This window comes from Mauremys mutica, chromosome 20, assembly GCF_020497125.1.
Source record: "Mauremys mutica isolate MM-2020 ecotype Southern chromosome 20, ASM2049712v1, whole genome shotgun sequence".
Taxonomy (NCBI): Eukaryota; Metazoa; Chordata; order Testudines; family Geoemydidae; genus Mauremys; species Mauremys mutica.
Window position 1 is genome coordinate 4,983,587 of NC_059091.1, and position 13,831 is coordinate 4,997,417.

Consider the following 13,831-nt stretch of genomic DNA (forward strand, 5'->3'; position numbering starts at 1 on the left):
GAGTCAAAAATCTGCTTTTCTGAAGTCCAGGGTCCCAAACAATTTTTGCTCTAAAAAATCCAAATTTGGGTATCAATTCAAATGATCCATTCAATTAGCTAATAAGGAAGTCAAGTGATTTCCTTAGTGAAGCCGTTTCGGCAAAGAAGCAGTTAATCAAGAGAATTTCTATTTCCCCTTTATTGTATCTTATTTCCAGTACTGGCAATTAAGTTTCACGGGGAGGAGAAGTGAACCTCTAGCTGTTCTGCCCTCTAACCCTTCTCTGAGGGACTGTTTAACGAGCAGCTGTAGATCAAACAACACAGATGCACAAGTTTATGTTTTCAAACAATGGATTCATTAAGAATCTGTACGCACCCAGAAACATGGATACAAAATGTTCAACAAGTCTGTCACTATTGTACATTTTCTATTACGCCTCTTGCATACTGAGAACCCGTTTGCCCCCCCCAGATTAAAATACAGGTATCTTCCCAATCTATCACGGATTTAGTACAACAGATACAAAATAATAGCACCTCTGTATGCAGGGTTCATAGTCAATTCATCAGTAGCGCACTGTTCTTCAGCAGGGAAAGCAGGTGAATCGCTCCAGCTTTTTCTAAGGCTTTTCCTTGGCATCTTTAGCCCCATCGATTTAAGTGGCCGAGGCCTCCACATTTATTAGGCAAAGATCCATGACAGAACAAAGAGCCACGGCAATTTCAGAGTGTTTATATTTAAAGTTCAAGATTCAAATGTGACGACTGTTATGACACAAGCCATCAAAAAGCCAGGTAGAGGAACAATGCAGGTTGCTGCCCACAAATCAGGCCGTGATACAAAGGGGCTTTCAGAGTCTTTTTAAGCAAAACCCAGGAAAAAAACAACTGCTTTGGCATTGAAGTGAATTCAGCCCTGGGTGACAAAACCGGATAGAAGAGGCTGTCCCGAAGTCCTCTATTTATCCCCAGAACAGGCACAAAACAGCAAGCAGCACAGCATGTTCACACATTGTCCTGCAAAACGTTACTCACCATCAACCCGGAGGGGCTATTTCTGGCTCAGTCAGTTCTTCGCCAACCATGATGCCAATGATATGGCATTGACCGGTCTTTGCTAGGGAACTGGGGAGGGAACTTCCAGCACCTTTCACGCAGGGGTTATACCACGCAGCCATCAAATGGCCAACAACTTTTGCGCCATCGCTGAGTTGTTTCATTATTTCAAATCCAGTCTAGAGGTGAAAGGCTCTCAGATGCATCACTAAATGGCATCTACAGAAGCCATCATCGTCAGAGGGAAGGGGGGATTGGAACAGATACATAACAGTTGCCATCTTTAGGGCTTTCCAATGAATTGGAGGCAGAGGGGAGTTCAGACAGGTCGTCTTAGGGTTATAAGAGGAGCAGTCAGTATCTTACCAGCTGTTTAGAACGATGGAGATATGATTGTCAGACTGTCACATATGCAGCCTTACTCCCCGCCCCGGCTAGGCCTTTCCTGGTCCAACTCAGAACCTGGCATTTCCTGCCTTGTGTGGGTTAATGTCACAACCTAATCATCTGAACACATCTGCTTTGTATTATGTTTCTTGTAAAAAATATGTCATGTATGTTTATAAAAACCATCTGTTTACCCAAGAACCTGACATTCTGGGCAAATATAAATCCAGGCCTCATTTTATTATAAGATGCTTTTTATTTAGAAAATCTTCTTTCAAGCTCTAATAGGTGCTCTCACAAAGAGGGGACACGTGCTAAGGCATCTGTTTTAGAAAGCAGATTTTTTGTTTCTTTATTTTTTTCTTTTACACCCAAGAGACCCAACGGCTGCTGTCCTGGAAATCTGTATGTAGGCCCTTCTGTTGCCATGGCGTTTTCAGTAGCTTTAAGCACAACCTGCAGGCTCTTGCTATGTCAATCTTTTTCAGTGCTCGTCCCATACTGTTCCAGCCCCAAAAGTGAGTTTCAGGCCAATGAGACATAAAAGTCAACATGCCAATAAAATGTCACCCAAGTTTACAATGAAGGTACAGCAGAAGTTTATCACTTCCCCTCCACCCCAAAGATCAAGAATTTCAGTTCCTTTGAGAGGAAAGCCACGTTTGTCCATATAGACGGTGATCTTATAAATCCATGAGACTGGAATTAGTTCCTGACAGTCTTGACACTGACATGGAGGACAGAACTACAATCAATCTCTGTCACACACACACACACACACACACACAGATTGGGAGAATGAGAATAACGCCTTTACAATGCAGCTGTCCGACATTAAAGAAAAGCTTAAAAAATAATGCTCCCCCCCCCCCCAGTTCCCTCAGTGCAGTTGGAAGGTTATTGGGGGGGGCGGGGTGTTTGAGAGGTTGCTGTGTATGCCAGAGAGGTTGCTGGGTTGAGTTATTAGAATAGATGTTCACTTGCGAGTCTCCAGCACAATCACAGGAGCCAACCCCTCTCAAAATGTAACACACTTATCAAACCCATACACAGGTCCCAAGACACAAAGGCAAGTTTCTATCAATAGCTAAGGACAACACAACCTGGCAAGTTTAGCCTCACATCTGCAACCACTTCCATTTTAAACTCCAGAGGTTAAGCAGTGAGCTATCATCATCAGCAGGCTGCATGCCAGAAGAGCTACGGGGGGGCGGGGTCACCTGCCAGAAGGTACAGCGCAGTAACAAAGATCAGGATCTTTCCAGAAGCCTCCCATGAATTTCTGATCTCTGCTTGCATCCTTGTGCAATAGGCGATGGGTCTTTGTGTGTGATGAGAGGTGGCTACGGGCTCTCTCCTAGTCCAGTTCCCTCTTATTTTAAGATGATGTGGTAGCTATCGTTGGTTTCAGCTGCAAAGAAAGCAGAGCAGCGTCAGACATCTCCAACCACAAGGAAAGCAGCTTTCAATTTCAATCCAACATGCCTCTTTCTATAGAAGAGTTCTCAAGATTGCCAAACAAGTGGTTGGGGGGGAAGGAAAACTAAGAGGAGGCATATTGTTTTATAAAGGCATATTGAATGAATTCAGTTACCTTTCATTGTGTCCAGAACAAAACATGATTCATCTTGGAAGTTCTGTATCATCTGAAAGAAGGCATGAGATCAGCTGAATCTATTACGGAGTGTTTAAGTTTAGGACCGAGGCTCAATTTCATATATGTATTAGTCATTCAATGGTGGGGTTTGGCACGGCCCCTTGAAAGGGCTGGAAGCTATTCAGCCACTACAGTGCTTTGGGATGTATAGAATGCACCACCTGGAATAATTATTCCTCCCTCACATCCAGAGGGAGTGTGTGAGTGAGTGAGTGAAATACATCAGAACCAAACCAGCCAATCAAACAAATTAACAGATTTTAGGACTCCTGCCTCAGATATTGAAGTGCCTTCCCAAATCCTCAGAGAGAGAGAGAGAGAGAGAGAATATACATGCATTCTTAAGGGTGGCTGGTCCCTTAAAAAAAAGATAGCGCCCCCCCCGCCATTTTAACTTGCCTCCCCAGCTGTGGAAGAAGCCTAAGCAGAAGCCTAAGGAACTGCAGCCAGCACTCTCACGAGAGCTCCCTTCCCTTCCCAGGGACCAGCAGTGCCTCACCAAGTCCCACGTCCCACTGTCCACACCTGAGGAGGTGAGACAAGCTGGTCGCAGATGGACTGAGGCTCATCTCCCCTTAAGGGGCTGGCCACCCTGTGACAGTCTGGTTATAATCGTTAGTGGCAATTTTGTTACCTGCTGGACAGGCAGCGTTTGCTCAGGACGTTTGCATTTATTTTTAGAGTCAAGGCAGCCGCTCTGTTTCCTGATGCACAGCCCTGAAGTCAAGTCCCACTAGCCAGCATAGAGGCTATTAGTAAAAGCTTTGTTGGTCTTTCTGGAGACCTCTCTGCAACCTTTCTGGCAGGAGTCGCAGCACCTACCCCCCTGGTTTGTGCCAGTACTAGCTGAGTGGGCTGAGCAGGCGGCAAGCCCAGCTGGGAGGCTGGACTCTCACTTCCCTTCTTCTAAAGCGGACTTGCCGCTGGCCACGCACATGCTGCAGCTAACGGCCCCTTCTAGCAGTTCAGCTGCACTGGACAGTGAGGGTTATATGGATCCCACAGGAGACAGAGAGACCTAGGAGATCATCCAGGTCTTTGCCCATAGACAGGACGGGCCAGGTATTAGGTGGATACGTCACTGTGGGCCTGGTTTTCATTTACACCAAGGCTCCTTCCCAGCTCTCTAGCAATGTAAAGGTGCCCAACTTTAAGGCTCTTTTACATTGCAAGAGTGGTATATAAGGGGTTTTATTTACACTAAGACTCAGGCCCCCTGCACACAAAGCAATCTGGGAAACCCACTAAATGAGTAATTCCAACTTTCCCTTTAAAACAGGCAACATTGGGTGGATCAGATCTTAAGTGCCAGGGCCTAAGCACAGAACTGGGAGCCTGGATTCCCTCCAGGGCCTTATTTGGGCCCTGACACCAATTCTGTGGCCTTGGGCACAGTTTTGGCATCTGTAAAATGGGGATAAATGGGGTGGTGGTTCAGGATTAATGCTTTGAGGAACGCAAGTATTACTACAGGTGAAAGCACAAATGCAACTGTAATATCTAGTCCATTGGGCTCTGCAGACAGGTACGCAGGGGCCCTAAGCTGTTTACCTGGAAACCCACTCCTGTCCATTTGGAATCCTTAGCACATTTCCCCATGTCAGAGATCATAGAACCAGACCAGGTTGGCAACAGACTGAAAGTAGCTGAGCCACCATGACTCGAAGATCCCTCCAGGCTAAGTGCCAAGAGGCACTTACCTCATCGCTGATCAGTACGTGTATTCCTGTAGGGCCTTGTTTGTAGATATGGCTGATCTGTCGAGAAGAGATACTGAAGAGCTGGGCAATTTTTTCTGTCAGTTCCACTGCTGTCAGCTCTTCCAGATAGATAGCATGATATACTGCAACAGGGACAAGAGCAGTTACAATCAGCTTCCAAAGCATCTATTGTGACCGTGTCCGAGCTGCCTGAATACTGTAAATATTATGGCAGTGCTTAGGCACCCCAGTCATGGATCAGGGCCCCACTGCTATATGAACCGAATGGAATGACCCTCCCTACCCCAAAGAGCTTCCCATCTCCGTAATGGTGGCCAAACGTGATTCTGCACCATTCAGCAAAAAGAAAGCAAAGTGCGACTGACGAGCCCCCTTAGAATACCAATGCCATCGCCTTGGAGGGGACATGGGGAAGAATGCGGGTTATGGAGTCGTAACAAGACGGAAGGACAGAGCCCACTGGCTTTGCAGTTTCCTCCCAGAATGCAGAAAGTGGATGTGCTGGCATCAAGCCGCTCCAGAAAAGTAGGTCAGTCAGTGTGTCTAGGCCATGCTGGATTCTCACACAAGCTATAATTTATCAGCCCGGTGCAGGCACCGTGCCAACCACGAGATGCCGCAGCCACAGTTTCGATTGGGGAGGAGAAAACCAGCAGGCTGGAATGATGGCAGGTCAATACAGAGCCCTCCTTCCAACCCCACTCAACCCTCCCCCCAAATGCTGGCTGTGTGGGGGAGCCAACAGCCCTACTGCCTTCATGCTGATGCTGGGTTATCTTCCAGGGAAGCCTTCCACCTTCTGGCAGCAAAAAAGCAGGAATGATAGGGGCTAGCATAAGCAAGGGCAGCCGAAAATGGAGGCAAGGTTGCATAGAATTCTTCTATGTTAATGACTAGAGGCACCAGCTGAGACTGAAGTCCCGTTTTACTGGGCACTGTACACATATTGAGAGAATATCAAGCCCTAAAGAGCTTAAAATAGACAGAAATAGTGTCAGCAGGGAAGTGACTTGCCCAAAGTGGAAGAGCCAGGATTAGAACTCAGATCAGAGTCCCTGTCCAGTGCTCTATCCACTGGACCATGTTGCTTCTCCTCTGAGATGACTGGTATCCTACATGCTGCTTTTGTAGAGATCCCACAGCACTAAGCTGTAACTGCAGCACGTGAGGGGAGAAAGCACGTCACCCCTTCTGGAAACTCTTACCAAAGAAAGTACTGTTTGCCGACTCCCCATCCTCATGCTTCTGCTGGTCCCTCAGCTGCTGAGGCTCCTGGCACACGTAGATGGTCAGCCTTGGCCGTACCATCCTGCGGGAGGGAGGGCGGGACAGGTGAATACCACTGAGTTTACCCATAAGCATGTTTCCAGTTTCCCTGATGCTCAGGTCCCACGCTCCACTTTTCAGGCTCCTTGATGCAGAAGACCAGCCACACAGGCCTGTCTTCAGGCAGAAATAAGAGGGAGATCACAGCAAGTTTTGTTTCATGGAGACAACACAAAAAAAGGAGGGGGTGTGGGGGGAGGAATCAGGCAGCATTCAGACTCCTGGCCAATTAAGGGCCATGAGGACTGGCTGCCAAGTGTCCCATTCAGCCCTCTTAAGTGGGATTAATAGCAGCTGGGAGTGGATGGGCTGGGGTTTAAAGCAGGGAGACTCTAGGCTGCGGCAAGAGCAGTGGATAACACTGGAATAGGAAACAGATGAAGCTTGTCACAGCAATTTCTGAATTGAGTCAGCTAGGAGGTGACGAATGTTTGCTCCCCCACCCCCATGCAAAGCTGCGACAACGTTTCAGTGCTATCTCACCAGTCATCCGACTTGGTACATTAACTCCCTGGAATGCTCACACTAGCACCAACTCTTGCCGTCCCTTATCAGAAATCCACACTCTCTCAAAACACACCCCGATATGAGTACACCACCCGTGGCTCTGTCCTTCTCTGCCTGGCTGCAATTCCTGCAACCGTTTCTCCGCTCGCTGATCCTCCATCTCGGGCACGGGGTGATTGGAACTGCAAGCTAGTCCCAGAGGCTTCACATGGAGATGCAAGGAAAGCTCCCTAATGGAGGAACTTGCCCACAAGAGACGTTTCTTTCTACTCTCGTCACCTGAGGCCAGATTTTGTGACTGTCCAGCACTAATGATCCGGTCCAGATTTTCAAGAGAGCTCCGCTCTTACTCACGCACCTCAACAAAGATCTGGATTCTCAGAATTGCTCAGCACCCAACATGCAGAGCTCCTGAAAATCTGGACCCTTATTGGTTGGACTTATGCCCTAAAAATATGACAAAAAAGTGTTTCAAGTTGATGTAACTTACATCGCTCAGGGCTGTGAAAGACACCCCCCCCCCCGAGCCACACGTTACATCGATCTAAGCGCTGTCCACGCCAGCACTATGTCGGCGGGAGATGCTGTCCTGCCGATATAGCTTCCGCCTTTCGTGGAGGTGGAGTAATTATGCCAACAGGAGCGCGGTCTCCTGTCAGCCTAGTGCGTCTCCACCAGACGTGCTACAGCTGCGCCAATGTAGCGCAGCAGGGCTGCCCAGAGGGGGGGGGGCAAGTGGGGCAATTTGCCCCAGGCCCCACAGGGGCCCCCACAAGAATATAGGATTGCAACTTTTTTTTTAATGGAAGGGGCCCCCGAAATTGCTTTGCCCCAGGCTCCCTCAATCCTCAGGGCAGCCCTGTAGCGCAGTAGTATAGATATGCCCTTAGAAGCATCTAATCCTCTTCTGAACCCTGCTACACTCTTGCCCTCGACGGTGTTTTGTGGCAGAGTGTTCCAGGAGTTAATTTTCCAAAATGTATAACTATTTTCCTTTAGCGATTAGGCATTTGTTGCTTTGCAATGTCACTCAAGTTTTTGTGTTACAAGGAGGGATAAACAGAAGCATCCAGTTTAGCTTCTCTGCCCCGTATGTTTTACCCACCTTGCGTCCCCTTGTCGTCCTCTCTTCACAAAACTCAACCTTTCCTCACCTGGAAGTGACCCTTCTAATCATTTTCATTGTGTCTCTAGACTTCTTCTATTTTTGTTCTATCCATGGCAGACAGCTTAATGATACCCCCTCTTGTTTTTTCCTTGTTTTTCCAATGGTTTTCATGCAGAGGGGGTGGGACTCCGTTTCCCTGGATGTTATTGGTTTAACAAGGTGAGGGGAGAGGGAGTTTGTTGTTAAAGAGGACCGGAGAGGGAACCTGGGACCCCAGCCAATGGCCTGGAGGATGGAGACCCCAGCGACTGGTGACCTGCTGACCCAGAGGCCCAGCTCAGGAGTCGCAGACGGTTCTGGCCAGTGGGAGGACAATGGGCTGTAAAGAGAGGACCCTGATGAGAGGACTCTGGTGATCTAACCAGCGGTTCCAGCCAGAGGAGGCCAGATGACAGAAGAGAGGAGAGGAGGCCCAGGCAACCCTGTTTACCTGGAGAGAAGCCAATGGACAGAGGTGGGGCTTGGGACCGGTGATCTCAGATGCCCAGCTGGGAAGCAGGGGCTCTGGGCTGGAGAGAGGGAGCAGGCAGAGCCCACTTGGAAGCAGGGGAGACTTGGATGTGCTGTGCTGAGGGAGCCCAGGCCTGAGGCCCTGAGAGTTTCCTGTGCTATGTTCAACTCTCAATAACCCCTCCTGTTTTACACTGGCTGAGAGTCGCGCCGGTCTAGAGAACAGGGCTGCATCAACCCCTTCGGGGGGTGGAGGCCCTGGGGGTCCAGAGTGAGTGGACTCCCTGAGGGGGCCCACGGCGAGGAACAGGTGTGCTAAGGCTCAGAGAGGTGCGGCTCCAGGAGGTGGAGGGGCCTGACCCCGAGAGAGAGTGGACCTCCGAGAAGGGCTGTCTCACTGAAAGGGGCACCCCCCGCCCCCCACGGACCGCACAGGGCCAAGAGTGGGCATGATCTGTGAGTCTGTGATATAAGGTCAGATCCTGAAGAACGAATGATTTTGCTTTTAACTGTGCTAGGCTCTTCAACAAATCCATGGAATCCCTGGCTTTTTTCCTGCAGTTTTTGGAATAAGGTTAGCTCTGACATTTCTAACCTGTCACAACATTTTTCTGTCATGCCGCAGAAGTTCTCTTTTGTCTCAGGTTTACAGAGGCACTAGGCATCATGGCAGCAATGCACTGATGAGCCAGAGGCCCAGTCTACACTGAAGCTTTGCTGGATTAGTACATTAGTCAGGGGTGCGATGAGGTGGGATTTGTGACCAACATCGCTACGCTGGCAAGAACCCTAATGCAGGTGCAGTTATATTGGTAAAAGAGTCCGTTTGCTGGGAGAAACTGGTCTTCACTATCAATGGCTTCCACTAAAACTATAATTATACCGGCAACCTTTTCCAGGGTAGATAAGGCCCAGAACTACAAGAGTGACAGAGAAGCAGAGATCCCATGGACATTGCTCTGTGGGGCATAAAAATCAACACTCATTCTCAGCTTTTACAAGTATACACACCGTCCCTTTAACGCATTGAAGAGCCTGATGCCATCTGCAGGGCCACAGATCTGGATAACGTCTTCCCTGGTTAGCTTCAGTAAGTCTGCACCTGGAATTTAAAACAAGGAGCCAATAGATCTCCAGTGGGGAAAAGAGTAGGAACGGTTCATGTAAAGAAGATGGAGGTAAGTTTCATACAGCGCATCACAGCAGAGTTTGCGCAGACTACAATACTGCCAGCGATCAATACCTCCTCAGGAGGGAATGCAGCAGGAGCCTATTGAGGCGAGGAGCGAGCAGAGAGAGGCTTTCATCACCAACCTGAGAAGTTTGTGAAGAGCCGGGAGAACGTGGAGAAGCGGTTTCGATGCAGCCATTGCTGGGCTTCCTGAGGCGTCGTCGTTGGCAGGAGGTTCTGCGGCACGGGAACAAAATGGTTACTTTCCCTTAGACTAGGTAACACACAAGCCACTTGCATTAAAACATTAGCACAGGTCAGCTAGATTACTACTGTAATATGGTAACGCCTAGGACCCCAAAGGCATGGATCTGGGCCCTGTACAAACATAGAATGAAGATGGTCCTTATCCCAGAGAGCTTACAATTTCAGTATAACACTAGAGACAGCAGGTGAAATACAGACAGATGGGGGCGGGGGGGGGGGGCGAGAAACGGGGAAGAAGGCAGAAGCACAACAATGAGATAATGCTGGTCAGCACAGTAGAGCAGAGGTCACAGAATGCCAGCTGCTCAACCACTGTCAAAGTTTTTGTATGGCTTCACTGAGAGGGTTTTCACTCTAGATCCTCTCTCACCAAGTAGGAGCCATTGAGGCAGACGTTATGGGCTTAACTTAGAAGTTACTTAGGGTACGTCTTCACTACCCGCCGGACTGGCGGGCAGCGATCGATCCAGCGGGGGTCGATTTATTGCATCTAGTCTAGACGCGGTAAATCAACCGCCGAGCGCTCTCCCATCGACTCCTGTACTCCAGCACCGCGAGAGGCGCAGGCAGTCAACAAGGGAGCGGCAGCAGTCGACTCACTGCGGTGAAGACACCACGGTAAACCAATCTAAGTATGTCAACTTCAGCTACGTTATTCACGTAGCTGAAGTTGCGTAATTTAGATAGCTATTTCCTCCCCCCTCAGTGTAGGCCAGGGGTTAGTGAGCTTCTTTGGCCGGTGTAATAGAGGAGGTCAGACTGGATGATAATGGCCCCTTCTGGCATTAAAATGGTCTATGAAATTTATTCTCAAGGGAAGCCTGTCCAGCCCAGAGACAGAAGACTTGTCTACATGGGAAATTATTCTGGAATAGCTATTCCTGATTAACATCACATGTGGATGCTCTTATTCTGCAATCAGAGTGTTTTATTCTAAATTATCTGAAAGTGGATTAAATCCATTTGGAATAAGGGTGTCCACAGATGGAGTTAACCAGGAATAGTTAAACCACTTTAAAGTCATACCCTACCTTATTCCGGATTAACTCTCATGTGTAGACAAGCCCAGAGACCCCATACTGCAGCATACCAGCAAGCTCCTGAACATAGACACCTAGAAACCCACAAACTTCCAACAGTAAATTTAGAAAATAGGATTAACACCATCCTTACCACAAGCATAAGATTTGAGGTGGGACTTACATCTGTGATCGGAGGAGGTGGCTCGGGTTGGTGGTTTGGAGAGCCATTTCTAGATTTTGAGAAAGAAAAAAACAAAACAAAAATAACATGGTTGGAATCTGCTCTTCCCCACCTCCCAGTCTGATGCCTTTAAAATACACTTACAAAAAGGTGTCACATATGCTATGGTGAATCATGATACGCAATGACCAGCACACAGTGTTTCTAGGAAGTGGGCTCAGAAACCCGTAGGCATGGCTGGTTGCAAGTAGCCATGTGACCATGTCAATATAATTGCCAGGGAAATGAAATACCCTGCAGAACAACGAACGGCACTATGTGAGTGGATTGATATGCCAGGGAAAGGCTGGCGGCTGAACACAGGCAGAACAGCTACACAAATGCACATTCAGTTCTCATTTCAGGGGCAAAGTTTGCTGTACATGTTGGTGATCAAAATGAGCAACCATCTAGATCTCCAGAAGCTGCCATTTTTGCTGCCATTAGCGCTTTTTAAATAGGATGCTCTAGCTGCAGATTCTAAAATGTTAGGAAATCATCTAGGGTAAGGTCACCAGACAATTCAAATGTTTCCATCCCTCAGGGAAGTCAGAAAAGGATGACAGCCAGCCAAGGAATAGCTCAGTGGTTTGAGCGTTGGCTTGCAAAACCCAAGGTTGTGAGTTCAATCCTTGAGGGGGCCATTTGGGGCAAAAATCTGTCTGGGGATTGGTCCTGCTTTGTGCAGGGGGTTGGACTAGATACCTCCTGAGGTCCCTTCCAGCCCTGATATTCTATTCTATGATTCCAGCAGTTCTCACTGCCCACACTTACCCCTCACCAATGGAAAAGCTGCTGTGGGAGCTGTTAAAGCCAGGAGATGGTGCATTGTTGACATAAGTGATCTCTGGCCACGGAGAACACTAGAAATGAAAACCCCATTGTGAGATCCCCAGGAAAGTCACAGTATTGTTTTCGACTTTTACGAACTGGTTTCTCTAGATTTAGCTTTAAGCTGGCTTCTATGAACTAGGGCAAAATTGTTACCTGCTGCATTTAATGTAGACTAGAGTAAACCTGCTTTTGCAGAAAACCGCTAAAGAGCTAGTTTACTGCTGCATTACAATTTACAGGGGTAGTACAGACCCTGTGAAACACTGGACTGTCTTCAAATTATAATATTCAAAACAGTGAGTTCTTGGATTGGAGTCACATCTCCTGGGCATTTTGTGTGTTTGTTTGATATCCTCCCACTGTGCCAGCTGCAGAGCGTGCACACACATCAAGCAGCCCGTTACTGAATTTAGAAATTGAGGAGTACCCCAGAATTTACTCTAACCAGATCAAATATTCAACAAACTGTTCTACTAAAGCACTTCCTAAGAGTCAGTTTAGCATGGCGGTCCAAAGAATAGTATCAGAGGGATAGTCGTGTTAGACTGGATCTGTAAAAAAGCAACAACGAGTCCTGTGGCACCTTAAAGACTAACAGGTGTATTGGAGCATAAAAGTTGTGATACACACTTTGTCAGGCACATGACCAAAGAATGAGACAGCTGCCTCTCTAGCTATTTATCACATCCACCACTGAGCTTAACAGTTTAATGACCTTTCAATTAGGCCTGGAGATGGAGGAGGTGGAATGACATTGTCACGCCAAACAACACTGATCTGCGAAGATACAGATTCCAGTAGCCAAATGCACCTCCAAGATGTCTTACCTCTGTGAGTATTGTGGTCTCATAGGAAGGCTGGTATTTCTCCTTCTCATGAGGAGTTCTCTTCTCCATTTTCTCTCTGTCCGTCTTCTGTTTTCGATCTGCTCCTTTGGGCTGGAAGTCCAACATTTTTGTTAGATCACAAATGCCTGGCATCTTGGAAGGGAGTTAGCCAAATGCAGGAAGAGAGCTAGATTCACAGTGGCTGCACAAAGAGACAGAAGGAGACTGGAACAGAATAGAAAAGCTGACAGAGAGCTGGGGAACCTTTCGAGTTACTGAGCTGGGGGACAGATTCCAAACAGATTCCCAAGGGTCAGTCCTAGGACCAATCCTATTCAATTTATTCATAAATGATCTGGAGAAAGGGGTAAACAGTGAGGTGGCAAAGTTTGCAGATGATACTAAACTACTCAAGATAGTTAAGACCAAAGCAGATTGTGAAGAACTTCAAAAAGATCTCACAAAACTAAGTGATTGGGCAACAAAATGGCAAATGAAATTTAATGTGGATAAATGTAAAGTAATGCACATTGGAAAAAATAACCCCAACTATACATACAACATGATGGGGGCTAATTTAGCTACAACGAGTCAGGAAAAAGATCTTGGAGTTATCATGGATAGTTCTCTGAAGATGTCCACGCAGTGTGCAGAGGCGATCAAAAAAGCAAACAGGATGTTAGGAATCATTAAAAAGGGGATAGAGAATAAGACTGAGAATATATTATTGCCCTTATATAAATCCATGGTACGCCCACATCTCGAATACTGTGTACAGATGTGGTCTCCTCACCTCAAAAAAGATATTCTAGCACTAGAAAAGGTTCAGAAAAGAGCAACTAAAATGATTAGGGGTTTAGAGAGGGTCCCATATGAGGAAAGATTAAAGAGGCTAGGACTCTTCAGTTTGGAAAAGAGAAGACTAAGGGGGGACATGATAGAGGTATATAAAATCATGAGTCCTATAAGGCTAGGACTATAACAATGTTTAAAAGGGGACTGGATAAATTCATGGTGGCTAAGTCCATAAATGGCTATTAGCCAGGATGGGTAAGAATGGTGTCCCTAGCCTCTGTTCGTCAGAGGATGGAGATGGATGGCAGGAGAGAGATCACTTGATCATTGCCTGTTAGGTTCACTCCCTCAGGGGCACCTGGCATTGGCCACTGTCGGTAGACAGATACTGGGCTAGATGGACCTTTGGTCTGACCCGGTATGGCCTTTCTTATGTTCT

At 47.4% G+C, this 13,831-nt stretch overlaps 1 protein-coding gene across 2 annotated transcripts in view; it reads right to left on the reverse strand.

Annotated features, from left to right (window-relative positions):
- Window positions 1–321: 321 nt before the first annotated feature.
- The window catches only part of TFCP2 (transcription factor CP2), a 49,870-nt gene continuing 36,360 nt past the window's right edge, over window positions 322–13,831 (reverse strand). Inside the window, exons 7-15 of one of the 2 annotated variants that reach the window (XM_044994958.1) lie at window positions 12,598–12,708; window positions 11,711–11,799; window positions 10,898–10,946; window positions 9,571–9,664; window positions 9,268–9,358; window positions 6,011–6,114; window positions 4,785–4,927; window positions 3,022–3,073; window positions 322–2,838 (exon numbers count right to left, since the gene is read on the reverse strand). In XM_044994958.1, the coding sequence (XP_044850893.1) occupies window positions 2,801–2,838; window positions 3,022–3,073; window positions 4,785–4,927; window positions 6,011–6,114; window positions 9,268–9,358; window positions 9,571–9,664; window positions 10,898–10,946; window positions 11,711–11,799; window positions 12,598–12,708 (771 nt within the window). In that variant the 3' untranslated portion in view covers window positions 322–2,800. Of the gene's footprint in view, window positions 2,839–3,021; window positions 3,074–4,784; window positions 4,928–6,010; window positions 6,115–9,267; window positions 9,359–9,570; window positions 9,665–10,867; window positions 10,947–11,710; window positions 11,800–12,597; window positions 12,709–13,831 lie in introns of both variants that reach the window. The other variant, XM_044994957.1, reaches the window with a different exon arrangement.